The 13253-nt window shown below is 36.1% G+C and overlaps 1 protein-coding gene across 3 annotated transcripts in view; it reads right to left on the bottom strand.

Annotated features, from left to right (window-relative positions):
* The window catches only part of ARHGAP26 (Rho GTPase activating protein 26), a 514410-nt gene that overhangs the window by 340190 nt on the left and 160967 nt on the right, over positions 1-13253 (bottom strand). For all 3 annotated transcript variants that reach the window (XM_051978634.1, XM_051978632.1, XM_051978633.1), the window contains exons 7-8: positions 4047-4151; positions 1935-2064 (exon numbers count right to left, since the gene is read on the bottom strand). In XM_051978634.1, coding sequence (XP_051834594.1) covers positions 1935-2064; positions 4047-4151 — 235 coding nt within the window. The remainder of the gene's footprint in view (positions 1-1934; positions 2065-4046; positions 4152-13253) is intronic.

The following is a 13253-nucleotide window of genomic DNA, read 5'->3' as shown; positions in this document are numbered from 1 at the left end:
TTGGTGTAGTAGTATCACCTCCACAAAGATGTCTCCCACATCTAATTAATCCCACATATTCAAATGCCTTATGGATATCTCCATTTAGACACCCCCTCAGAACCTAAAACACAACATATCCAAAACCAAGCATCAATTTTTCCTTCTGAACCCACATTTCCTCTAACCTTCTCTCAGTTCTTTTATAGGGAATCATCTTTTTCCAGTCACTTAAAGTTTTAATATCAGTCACCCTTGACTATGCCCTTTCTCAGTCATACATCCAATCATTTATCGAGTCCAGTCAATGCTAACTTTAGATCACCACTCAATTCTATTTCCTTCTCCCCATTTATGCCAATCTTACCTAGCTCTGCTATGAAAATGATCATCTCTTCTCTAAATTATTTTCACCAAATAGGTTGCTTTAAAAGGTAGTGGATTCCCTCACACTGGAGAGCTAGCAAAAGATGGATGATCTTGTTGAATATACTCAGAAAGGATTCTTTTTTTCAAGTTTCCCTTAGAATAGATGGAGTCTTCCATTTCTGAGATTGTATAATTCTGTATCTGTAACTCCTATCAATTGTCCCCAATTTCTGCTTTCAAAGGCCCAAATGTCCATCCAATAACCCTACAAATATTTGAAGGCTGCTTATCATGTTCTTTCCCCCCCCCCCCAATGTTTTTCCTTCCCATGTTAAATTCTATTTTCTTCAACTAATTCTCACTTTTCATGATTTAAAAATGATATTAAATAAATAAAAAATTTTTTTTTCAAATTTTGCCTTAAACACTAAATTACCAATTTAGTAACTGAGCAAATCAATTAATCTATTTGTCTCAGTTTCCTCATTTTTAAAATGAATTAAAAGAAGGAAATGGTGAAACTATTCCAGGATCTTTGCCCAAAAAAAACTCATATGGAATCATAAAGGATCAGATAAAATTGAACAACATCATCTCCTTGTCACTATTCTCTTATCTCCAATTTATTCTTCAGTTGCCAAAATGATCTTCTGAAAGCTCATGTCTGACTCTGCTGATCAAAAAACTTCAGAATTCCTATTATCACCAAGATAAAACACAAACTTTTCAGCCTAACACATAACAATCAACACAATGAGGCTCTAAGCCTCCTTTCCAGTTTTACTTCACCAAATTTCCTCTTTCAGATCAATTAACTTTCCTCCTAATAAGACAGAACATCTCGCACCCCCCTCTCTATTTACACAGTCTGCTCCAGGACAGAAATGCACCACTTCCTATTTAAGACTCAGCACAGTCAGCATTAGTCCTGTGGGACCCTCCTTCCCTTATCTCCCCCCAACCCCATCTTAGAGCTCTCTTACAGCTTTATCTCTTCTTTTCCCCATTACTATATACCCTACATCATTATAGTTACATATGAACAAGGTGAATCCTCTCCTGCTCCAAGAGGAATGTAAGTTTCCTATTTACTTCCAGTGCACTGAATAGTTGGAAGCTATTAAAAAAAAAAAAGCAGCTAGCTATGTCAATAGACAAAGCAGTGGCTTTGGAGTCAAAAAGACCAGAGTTCAAATCTGGCCTCAGACATTTACTAATTGTATGACTTTAGATAAAATTCTGTTTTCTTTAATCTACCAGAGAAGAAAATGGCAAATCACTACAATATTTTTCCTAAGAAAAATTTCAAGGACAGTAGGGTCCACAGCTACAAAGAATCAGAGATAACTGAACAACAATTAATAAGAACCAAAATAATAAATATTTGTTCTTCCTTCATATCACATTTCTATCTGAGGGCACCAAACTAAACAAAAGGATCCCAGTCCTGAGACTTCTTTTCCTGAATGCTTTTGAGCCTGTCACTCAAATTGAAACATCTTTCTACCAAAGTCTCATTGGCAGGTTTCCATTCTCCTGAACCACTCACTCATCCCTACCCCTTCCATGTAGTGAAAATCACATACGTTTCTCCTGGACGTAGAGATAACCCTCCATGGTGTAAGGACTAATGGTCTTGTGTTCATGAGGATTCTCCTTCATTTTTTTCATCAGTGATTCCACTTCTGATCTGGTACCTTCAAAGCGATTTCTTGTCTATAATGAAAGTAATTGTACTTAAATCAGAAAAATTAAAGCTTTCCTTTTATCTCCATTAATCTATAATCAGCCTAATAATTAGGGGGGCTTAAATCTATGTTGTTGTTTTGTTTTGTAATGTTTATTAAGAAGAGGATATGACTTCAAAAGTGCCGAGTTCTACAAACTTTCAGATTCCTAAAACTTAGGCAGGAGAGAAAAAAATAAAAAGTTCAGGGTAAAAGCTACACAGTGGAGAGTTAATTGGATTCTATGTATCTATTTTCTTCTTAGAATCTTTTGGAGTTAAAAATTATTTTTCTCTTTACTTGTTTACATAACACAGTGCACAGTAAGCACTTAATAAATGCTTTTGGAGTTAAATTATTTTTCTCTTTACTTGTTTACTTAACAAATGCTTCCTCCTTTTCTACATGGGAAAGGTAAACTAAAGTTTCATTCATTCATTTAAGGAAAATAACCCAAATTACAAATAATTCATGGTACAATTGCTTAAGAAAAATGGAACTCTGAACTAGACAACCCATGCCTGAACATGTAACCCAAGTAAAATAATAAAGCCCTACATGTATCAAAAACTGGAAACAAAGTGGGAGTCCCAATGACTAGGAACAGAGATTAGGCCAAAGATGGTATATATATGTAACTCTATATTTCTGTAAGAAATGACATTTATGATGAAATCAGAAAAATAAGAAAAGCCTTCTATGAATTATACAAACTGGTACAAGTAGGCCAGGAAAATATTTACATGACTATAATTACGTAAATTAAAATGACACCGAAAGGCAACTGAAATCTGATTAATCACAATGACTAATCTCAATCCCAAAGAACAAAAACATAATCCTGTCTCTCGAAAGGTGGAAGACTACAGATGCAGAAGATTACTTCTATCATTAGAAGAAGTTGAAATGTTGACTGATTTTGCTTAAATAACTCACTGGCAAAATTGGGGTAAATGAGGAAAATTGGACTAAAAAAACTGGGCCAGATAAGTGGCACAGTGCATTGAGAGCCAGGTCCAGAGTCTAAAAGACCAGAGTTCAAATACATCTTCAGACTAGATTTATCACTATGTGTGGACCACATAGCCTCTGCTTGCCTCAGTTTCTTCATCTGTAATATCAGGAGAGAGGAAAGAGTTAACATAACCCTGCCTTACTTAAATCCAATACACTTGTAAGTCATGGCATCATCTTTCTGATATCATGTCATGGTCCTCTTTAAGAGCAGAGGATAAAAAACACCCTGGACAAATCACTTACCTTCATTTGCCTCAGTGTCCCCATCTGTAATAGCACCTACCTTCCTCGTTGTCAGGAAAATCAAGGATAAAATAATTGTGAAGAGCTTGGCATAGCAACTGGGACATATTAGGCACTATATAAATGTTAGCTATTAAGTGGCACAGAAATTATTTCAATAAAATTAGGGGAGGGAGAAGAAATGCAAAATGAAAATAATGAAAACGAGTTGAGTGATGAATTGGATTTTCTGCAGACCTTACTAAGAATTAAAGGCTTTTGTTGAAGAGGCAAGAGCCCTTCTCACTCCTGTCCCTCAGAAGAGCAAGGAGATATGTAGCTACAGTAAAATAGAACTGCCACTATTTGAAGAATTTCTGGTTCCTTCCTTGGAATTAAAAAAAAAAAAAAACTGACAACAACATCACCTACATCAAAAATAAAAATTAGCTGTACTCTAAAAAAATATCTAAGGGGCTAATGTCCTGAAGATGTCTGCCTCTCTGCTACCTATAGAAAAAAAATAAGACACAGGCCAAAAATAATCTGTAGGTTCTGTTTTCAAGGCAGTGATCCTCAAGGATCTTTTTTTTCCCCTTTTCTTTTCCCTTTTTTTCTTTTCTTGTTTAGTAAGCAACTGTTCTTAACTGTCTCACCTTCTCCAAATACCCCCACTAGAAGGCACACACATCTCCCGTCCCATGGCAAGGCCCTAATCTTTTGCCCACTCACATTCTGTATACTGATGGTCAGCTGTGTCTTGAAGTCGCTGAAATCCTTGGCAAGTTCATAACCATGATGATAAAATGTGAAAAGTCCCTGCAGGAAGGCCAGCAGCTATAAGGGAGGAAAGGAAAAAGGGAGGAAAAAAGCAGGTTTAGAAAAGTAAAACAGCACCATGGAGTAGTTTCAGTGGTAGCAGGCAATTCTAATAAGACAATCACTGTCTTCTTAAATTGAATACCAAGATGGAAATCAAATTACTGTGTAAAAGGGGAAACTTCAAGGAGAAAAAAAAATCTATAAATATCAAGAGGGCAATGTTTTCTAACAACATTTTGTTGTTTAAACAATATTTAAAAATCATTCTTTAGTTTAAAAAAGATTAGGTGCTTATTCTTCTTTTAAAGTCTCCAGAAAAAAAAAAAAAAAAACACAATTTCTAAGATCCTTTTGTGGCGAATTACAATATTCCATAACTCTTCAGGAGAAATATCTAACCTAAATTCTTGCCCACCTCCTGCAAGGAGATACAAGTAAAGTCTTGTCCTGTCCTCAGGAGATGTACAGACAACTGTGTTTTTTGTTTGTTTTTTGCTTTTAATTTTTTAGCACACACAATTTTTTTAATATCCTTTCTGTGGAAAAGGAACCTACTAGGGAAATAAGAGGAGGAAGGAGGAAGAATTGAATAGTTCACATAATCAGGGTGATAGACACAGAGAAAAAGGTGAAGGAATTCATGAACGTCACTTTGAACCAAACTAAAGTAGAGCTGAATTCTGATACTCTAGAGGCAGCATTTCCTGCAACTTCCTCTGAGAATCAATCAATCAATCTCTCTCTCTCTCTCTCTCTCTCTCTCTCTCTCTCTCTCTCTCTCTCTCTCTCTCTCTCTCACACACACACACACACACACACACACACACACACACTCCATATAGAATGTTCCATATAGAAATACATTACCTAATTGATAGGCAGAGGGGACAAGGAAGAAAAGGATTTGAGAAGGAAGGTAAAACCAGAAAGAGATAACTAATATGGCAAAACACACTCTAGCCAGAGAAATTTCATCATAAAATAAGAATGAAAAGGAAAACTAGGGAAAAAAAAAAACCTGATCAGAAATTGAGAATTAAGAAAAAATAAAGACAGGCAGTGGAGCATTTTCATTATAGAGAGCTAGAATCAAATCCTCAGACAGAAGCAGAAACAAAGAGAGAAAAAAAACAGAAGAGATAAGGAAGGAATTGAGACTACAATCATGAATGTGAATGAGATGAACAAAATGATCTCTTCATAGATTTGGAACTAAATTCCCACCAGCCTTGCTTTCTCCAGGCTAAACAGTGTTCCTACAAATTTTCCAAACTTCAGCTTTAAGTACTCTAAATTTTGCTTCAGTTATGTGCCAAAAGGGAATATCATATTATAATAATAAAAACCTAAACAAGACTAAGAGAAAAGATTACCTTAGGGATAACTTACACAATCATGTTCTTCATTCAGATACGAATATGATTTTTTAATTTTAAGTATAGTGCATCACTAAATTACATTTCACTTGTGGCATAATAATACCTCCTGATTTCTCTCAGAAGGATAGAGCTGTCTCATTCTGTATTATTGCAATTACTTTTCCTTCCTTAAAAGATTCAAGTACTTTGAGGCCCAGAAATATAGAAAGTCAGCTTGAAGGCAATCACCTATGCACACATTTTACAGATGAGAAAAAAGAGACCTAGAGAGGTCAAGTGACTGATTTACCTGGGATGACACAGTCAGTAAAAGACAAGGCACACATTTTTTCTTAATGCAGCCACTTAATTCTCTTACTATAAATGGCAACCCTAGAAACTCTCATTCTCATCATTCTTGATCCATTAATTAATTAAATTTACACATGCTTGAGTGCAAGGTCTTGAAAACCTCAGGCTTAGAATAATTCCTGGGATAAGGGATTAATAAATGCTTAGTGATTGATCTAAATCCAATAATAAATCATATGCTGCTATATTAACCTGCATAAAAAACAAACAACTTCTTTCAAGGAATCTAGGCATCTTGGTTAGTTTAAAAAGTGATGACTCATTTTATATCATCCTCCAACAGAGTTTCCTTACTCCTTAATCCCCATTTTTTCTTGAGATTGTAATTCTGGAGTTTCGCAACAATGTTCCTCAAGATGTCTTTCCAAAAGTGATCAATGGATTCTTTCAATGAGTATTTCCCCCTCTGTTTCTAGAATATGGGGACAGTTTTCCTAAATGATTTCTTCAATGCTATCTGGGCTTTTTTTTTTTTTTTTTTTATCATGGTCTTCAAGCAGGCCAATAATCTTTCAATTGTCTCTTCTGGATCTATTTTCTAGGTCGACCGTATTTTTCCAATGAGGTATTTTACCTTTTCTTCATTTTTTCATTCTTTTTAGCTTGTATGACTGATTCTTGCCATCTCAGAGTCATTACCTTCCATTTGCTCTATTCTAGTCTTTAATGTGTAATTTTCTTCAGTTAGCTTTTGTTTCTCTTTTTCCATTAGGTTAATTCTACTTTTGAAGATGATGTTTTTTTCAATGGATTTTTTTTTATTTTTTTGCATTTGGCCAATTGTATTTTTTAAGGAATTGTTTTCTTCAGGCAATTATTTCCTTCCTTTTCTAGGCTGTTGACTCTCTCTCTTGCATACTTTGCATTTCCTTTTCTCATTTTTTCTTCTGCGCCTCTTATTTGCCTTTTACAGTCTTTTAGGAGCACTTCCAAGAAGCCTCTTTGAGTTTAAGACCAATTCATATCACTCTTTGAGAATTCTTTTGAGGACATTTTATGCTCATCTGAATTGGTGTTTTGATCTTTCCTGTCACCATAGTAGCTTTTCTATGGTCAAGATTATTTTCTGTTTCTTGTTCATTTTCTTTCCTTTTCTTCAGTATTCTTTCACTATTTCCTCCATTTTTACCTTTATGGTTAAACCCTGCTACAGGGGGCGCTGTCCCAAGCTTCCTGTGCAGCTCTGAGCCTCAGCTTTGAGCACAGCGCCCCCTTGTGTTTTCAGGGGTAATTTTGCCTGCTGGGGCAGGAAACGGCTTGGTTTCCCAGTTTGCCTTCTGAGCTGGACTGGAGGCTGCTGTGCCGGACTGAGGGTCTTGGCTGCGGATCTGCCCCTCTCACTGGCTTTCCCAGAGTCTGTCTGACCTGCGCTGAACCCTTTTCACCCCAGTGAGACTGACCTTTCTTAAAGTGTTTCCAGTCCATCTTGAGCTGGAAGGGGGTTCCACCGCATCAGCTGGAACAGCTTCCTGGCTTTACTCCGCCATCTTGGCTCCACCCCCCACCCCACCCCCCAATTACCATTTTTCGAAACCGGAAAGAGAACGCTGTCTGTAGGCTAATAAGCTTGACCCACAAATACACTTTCTTCCCTGTTCATTAACTCTGAAATCCCCTTTTCTGAACTCATTATGTTGTCATTCCACTCTTCCTCCTGCCTTACAACTCTAAACGCTGTTTTTCCTCTTCATTATGATCTCCAATTCCTCCACTCCTCAGTTCTTTCCCAAGTCATCAATTCTTCCCCAGCTGTACATGCTTCTCTTATCCACCGCGACCCCTTGGTGAACTATTCCAACTCTACACTATCTTTGTTACATTACCTCCCTAATGTCGCGATAGTACTGGAGAACTAAGAACAAACAACAGCTTCTGTGGTGGAGCTGCCCCACTGGGGATCCAACTGGAATTGGTCAGACCGCTCACAATCACTTGCTCTTTCTTTTTTTTTTCCTTCCTTCCCCCTTCCTTCTGTCCAAATAGGGTATCATACTCTTACTTGGAATCCTCTGCCCAAAGGAATGTAAATTTTTTTTTTTTTAATTGAAACCTGTATTGAAAGATATCTAGGAGTTTACCAACTGGATCTCTTTCTTAAATCACTCAAATCACTGGCTCACTTTTGATGGATGAAATAGGTTCCAAGCCGAGCCCTAAGTGATCACTGCTTGGGTCTAGATTGACTCAGAGTGAATATAAATAAGAAGTGTTACTTTTGACCATTAACCTTGAGAATCTTCTTCCAGATTGGAAGCTACCTTTTTTTTTTCCTGAATAAATAAAAAAGGCAATTCTTTGCTTCAATTCTTTTCTAACCTTAATAGGTCAAACTGAGATCTGTTAAAGACCTTAGCTTAAAAAGACCAAAGTCTCCCACCACAACTATAGCTATCTCCAATCAACCTGATCCTTGCCACTGGACCCAGACAGCTCAGAAGCAGAAAATGAACTTTACACAGGCCTACCTCTCTTAAATCGAACTCATTTGCATTTCACGGCATAACCTTCCTGATATTATGATCCTCTTTGAGAATGAAGAACAATTAATTACATACACTTTCCTACACTCCAGGCCCAGGCACCTTATTCTATCACCAATCTTAATGACAAAGCCTCAGCCTTACTTCCACTACACATTACATTTAGTCCTACTTACATGCTGTAAATGAAACTTCAAAAAACCTTGAAAGCAAGTAGACTGGATCCATTCCAAATTTATGCTATGTAATCTCATATGGGCACTTACTACTATAGTATAATACAATTTTTTATATCTCCCTAATTAACTCACCATGCCACTATCTTCTCTTTTAGCCCTATCTCACATAATGAGATGATCCTTCTTTTGTCCAAGAAGTCCTCTTTACTAACACAAATGACCTCATCCCTTTGATTCAATATAATCTCTTCTCCCCAAAAGCAGGTCAAGGATCTACTAACAGATGCATTTGGTATGTTGACATTCTGCTTAGTAAATATATTAGCATAAAATGCATTTTGTTCATTAAAAAAAATTACTTTGAACAACAAATGAACCTATCAAGTATCTATTTCCAAAAGATGTGTTATTTCCCAGCAATGTTCCAAGTGTCCTCTGAATCGTAATATAAATGTTGCAATTTGTTAACATGATAAGCCCTGGAGAGAGGCTTCTAAAAGTTAGGGCTAGCCTCCCTCCATACTCTGTATTTCTAAAGATGCCTGAAAGGTAAAAGAAGGTGAAAGGATCAGAAGCAGGTAAAATAAACCCTACAGTTTCTAATCTTCTCCATCATTTCCCTCATCCTAAGCTTATTAAATGAAGGTATATAAAATGCTGAAACCAAGACAATTAGAATCACAAAAAATTAAGCTGGGGACACAGGTCGGCAGCAATAGCTCCTGGGAAGAAAAATTATCTACACTAAAATTTTTCTTAGTATGGCACTGGCTAATTAAAGTAGAGCTATCCAAAAGCAGATACTTATAATATGAACAATACTTCTTCCCTGTCTATTACTGCCACCACCAAAACCCTTCTTCTTTATTCTTGGAAAGAAATTAGTAGTAGGAAACAGAACACTAATTAGCAATTCTAATTAACAGAATCCTCCAGTCTACCCGGAAAACAAGAGTGACCACAGAAAACTGTCTCTAGCTCTTAGATGACATGTGTATTTAATTGTCTCTGTCATCCCAAATTGGAAAAATCACTGGCATGTTTTTTTCCATCCATCTGAATCCTTTCAATGCCTAAAGTAGCAGCCTACATTTCTTCTCCCTTTCACAGTCAAACTTCTAAAGAAAGTTAGCTTTAAATATCTATTATATGCCTGGAATTATTCAACAAACAATAACAAAACAAATATAGATATGTGTGTATGGAAGAAAAAAGGGAGCGGGAAGGAGAGAGAAAGGGAGAGATTATACAAAGTAATTAGGGATAATGGAGCAAGAAGGAATCAAGATGGACCTTGAACAGAATGTAGCATTTACATCAAGTCTTAAAAAAAGATCATCTATAAGGCAAAGAATACAAAGGAGTACATATAGTTTAAGCAAGGAAATCATACCCAGCTTGGGCAAAGTGCTAAAGACAGGAAATAAGAATAGATGGATGGGGGCAGCTGGGTAGCATAGTGAATGAACACAAGCCCTGAAGTCAGAAGGACCTGAGTTTAAATCTGGCCTCAGACACTTAACACTTCCTGGCTGTGTGACTTCCTGTCACCCCAATTGCCTCAGGAAAAAAAAAAAAAAAAAAAGATGAATGGATTGATTGATGGAAGCATCATATATTAGACTCCTACTATGTGCCAGCATTATGCTAAGTGTTTTAGAAATATGTCACTGGAGCCTCAACCACCTTGGGAAGTAGACTGCCATTTTACAATCAAGAAAACTGAGACAGATGAAGGTTAAGTGACTTTTTCAAACCATACACAGTGTGTGAGGCCACATTTAAACTCAAGTCTTCCTGATGCCAGATCATGTACTACATTAGCTATGCTACCTAATGGCTTCATTATTTAGATTTAATGAGATACTATTGGGAAAGAGTAAGAAATCCAGTTTGAGATATAGAATATAGAAAAAAAAAAAAATCATGTATTCTACAGGAGTTACAACTTTCTGGGTAACGAGCGAAGAAGGCTTGAACCAGAATAGATAGTCATGTGAGTGAAGATAAGAGGATGAATGAAAAGATATCTTGTGGAGACAGAAATGACAAGACTTGAGAAATAATTCAAACCTTTACATAATGTCATTAGAAAAGAATTGCTTTATTTACTTCCCCAATGCTTAATATTTATCTGGAACATAGTAAATGCTTAATAAATGACTGTTGTCCGAATGACTCATCTCTAAACTACTCTGCACAAAGTAAACAGTTACTAATGATCTGTTAATTGTCAAATCTGATGTTTTTTTCTCAATCCCTATCCTATATCTCTCTGCAGTATAAGTTGGATTTCTCTCCATTAGAAAGTCTCTCCTCTAAGTCTCCTCAGTAACATTCCTGCTTTATCATCCAGATCATGGCCTCCCTAAATATCAGTGTCTCTAAAAGCTCAGCCCAGATGATTTCTTTGTATTCTTTCATTGGTGACTAAATCACTCCCATATGCAACACTTATCTGTACTCCAAGAAAACATGTCCAACTGCCAGTTTGAGATTTTTATCTGGATAACCTGTATGTTTCTTAATAAATCTGACATTTGTAAATTACAATTATCTATTGCCCCCAAACCTTACTTTCTTCAGAATTGCCTTCAAGGATACTGTGATCCTCCCAGTTACCCACATTAACAACCTCAGTGTCTTTTTTGAATTCCCACTCTCAGCTCATATATCCAATCAATCAATTGCCAAATTTTTTCTTTTTTTAATCTTAAGAAATTGTGCAACGTGTTTAAGATATGTTGAATTGCTTGTTGCTTAGGGGAAGGGGGGGAGAAGGGAGAGAAAACATTTAGAACACTAGATTTCATAAGGGTCAATACTGAAAAGTATTCATGTATATATTTTTAAAATAAAAGGTTTTAAGTTAAAAAAAAAAAAAAAAAGGAAGCTTTGCAAGTATTGTAAGAGCCTTCAATTTAGTGACCTTGCCTCAAGTCTCTCACCAATCCAAACAGTCTTTTACAAAACTGTAAATCAGTCAAAAAAACATTTATTAAGTTCTTATGTGTCAATAAATTGATTTTATTAAAGCACAGGTCTATATAAGGCATTTACTTCCTTATACAATAAACTGGAATCAAATGTAAACTCTTCGGTCTTGGCATTTAAATCTCTTCAAAATCTTTCCCTAATCCATTTTTCCAACATTGTTCCATATCATTCCCTTTCCTACCCTTTGCAGTCCAGATTGTCCCAGAAACTTGCTGTTCCTCAAAGATAGCCCTCTGCCATGCCTACAACACATGCCCTCCTCACCTTTGCTATCTTTCAAAGCTCTACCAAACACAACTTTCTACATGAAAACTATATGAAACACAACTTTCTACTTGATGTTCCATCAAGTTTTAACTCTCCCCACAATGACACGTATTTATCTTGAATATTTCTTAATATACTTATATCTACAAATTTTCACTGCCTAAATTCCTTGAGCATAGGGGCTGTTTATTTTTATTTCTGGACAACTATTGTCTAGCACAATACCTAGTACCTGCTTAAGAATTCTTGTTGATACTGGTATGCTTTTTGATCCAGCAGTGTCTCTAATGTGTCTGTATCCCAAAGAGAGAAAAGAGGGAAAAGGACCGACATGTGCAAAAATATGTGTAGCACCCTTTTTTTGTAGTGGCAAGGAACTAGAAACTGAGTGGATGCCCATCAGTTGGGGAATGGCTGAATAAGTTATGATATATGAATGTAATGGAATATTATTGTTCTATAGAACACTGATTTCAGAAAAGCCTGGAAAAATTCACATGAACTGATGTTGAGTGAAATGAGCAGAACCAAGAGAATACTGTACACAGTAACAACAAGATTATGTGCTGATCAACTGTAATGGATTTGGCTCTTTTCAACAATGAGATGATTCAAGGTAATTCCAATAGACTTTTGATAGAAAGTACCATCCACATTCAGAGAGAGAAAACTATGGAAACTGAATGTGGATCAAAACATAGTATATTCACCATTTTCATTGTTGTTTGCTTATTTATTTTTTCTTTTGTTGTGTTTTTTCCCTTTTGATCTGATTTTTTTTTTTTTTTGGAAGGATAAATGGCATGATAAATATGGAAATGTTTAGAAGAACCATACAAGTTTAACTATATCACATTTCTTGCTGTCTTGGGGGAGGAGAGGATGAAGGAGAGGGAGAAGAATTTGGAATACCAGGTTTTATGAAGGTGAATGTTGAAAACTATCTTTGCATGTAGTTAAAAAAAATAAATAGTACTGAAAGAAAAAAAAAAATCTGTTAAGTAGATAAATCTGCTTCCCACACTTCAAACTGATTCAGAAGAGGGATAGGTTTATGGGAGAAAGCACAACACCAATCATAGGAAATGTGGACTTGTGACTGAAACACTGCTAACTTAACTGAATTAATTCAGTAAGAAGTCAAAGTATCAAAAGAGATATTTTGACTCTATGTACAAGATAACTGGAAAAGAAGGTGATGCCTTTTGAAGAATTGTGCAATTTTCACAAAGCAATCTTTTCTTCTCTCCTTCGGCTATTAAATTATGAATACAATTCACTGTCCACTTATAGTATTGGTCCAAGATAAATCACTTATAGGCTATAAGATATAACTATCGTAATCTGGACAATTAGTTTTTTTTCATCCACTAAGTTCTCTCATTTCAGTAGGCAATTAGGCGGTGTCAGGGTTAGAACTATGTTCAAATCACATCCCAGACACTTATTAGCTGTTGGACCTGG

Source organism: Antechinus flavipes, chromosome 2 (genome assembly GCF_016432865.1).
Source record: "Antechinus flavipes isolate AdamAnt ecotype Samford, QLD, Australia chromosome 2, AdamAnt_v2, whole genome shotgun sequence".
In the NCBI taxonomy this organism is placed as follows: Eukaryota; Metazoa; Chordata; class Mammalia; order Dasyuromorphia; family Dasyuridae; genus Antechinus; species Antechinus flavipes.
This window is presented reverse-complemented; position numbering and strand designations above follow the sequence as displayed.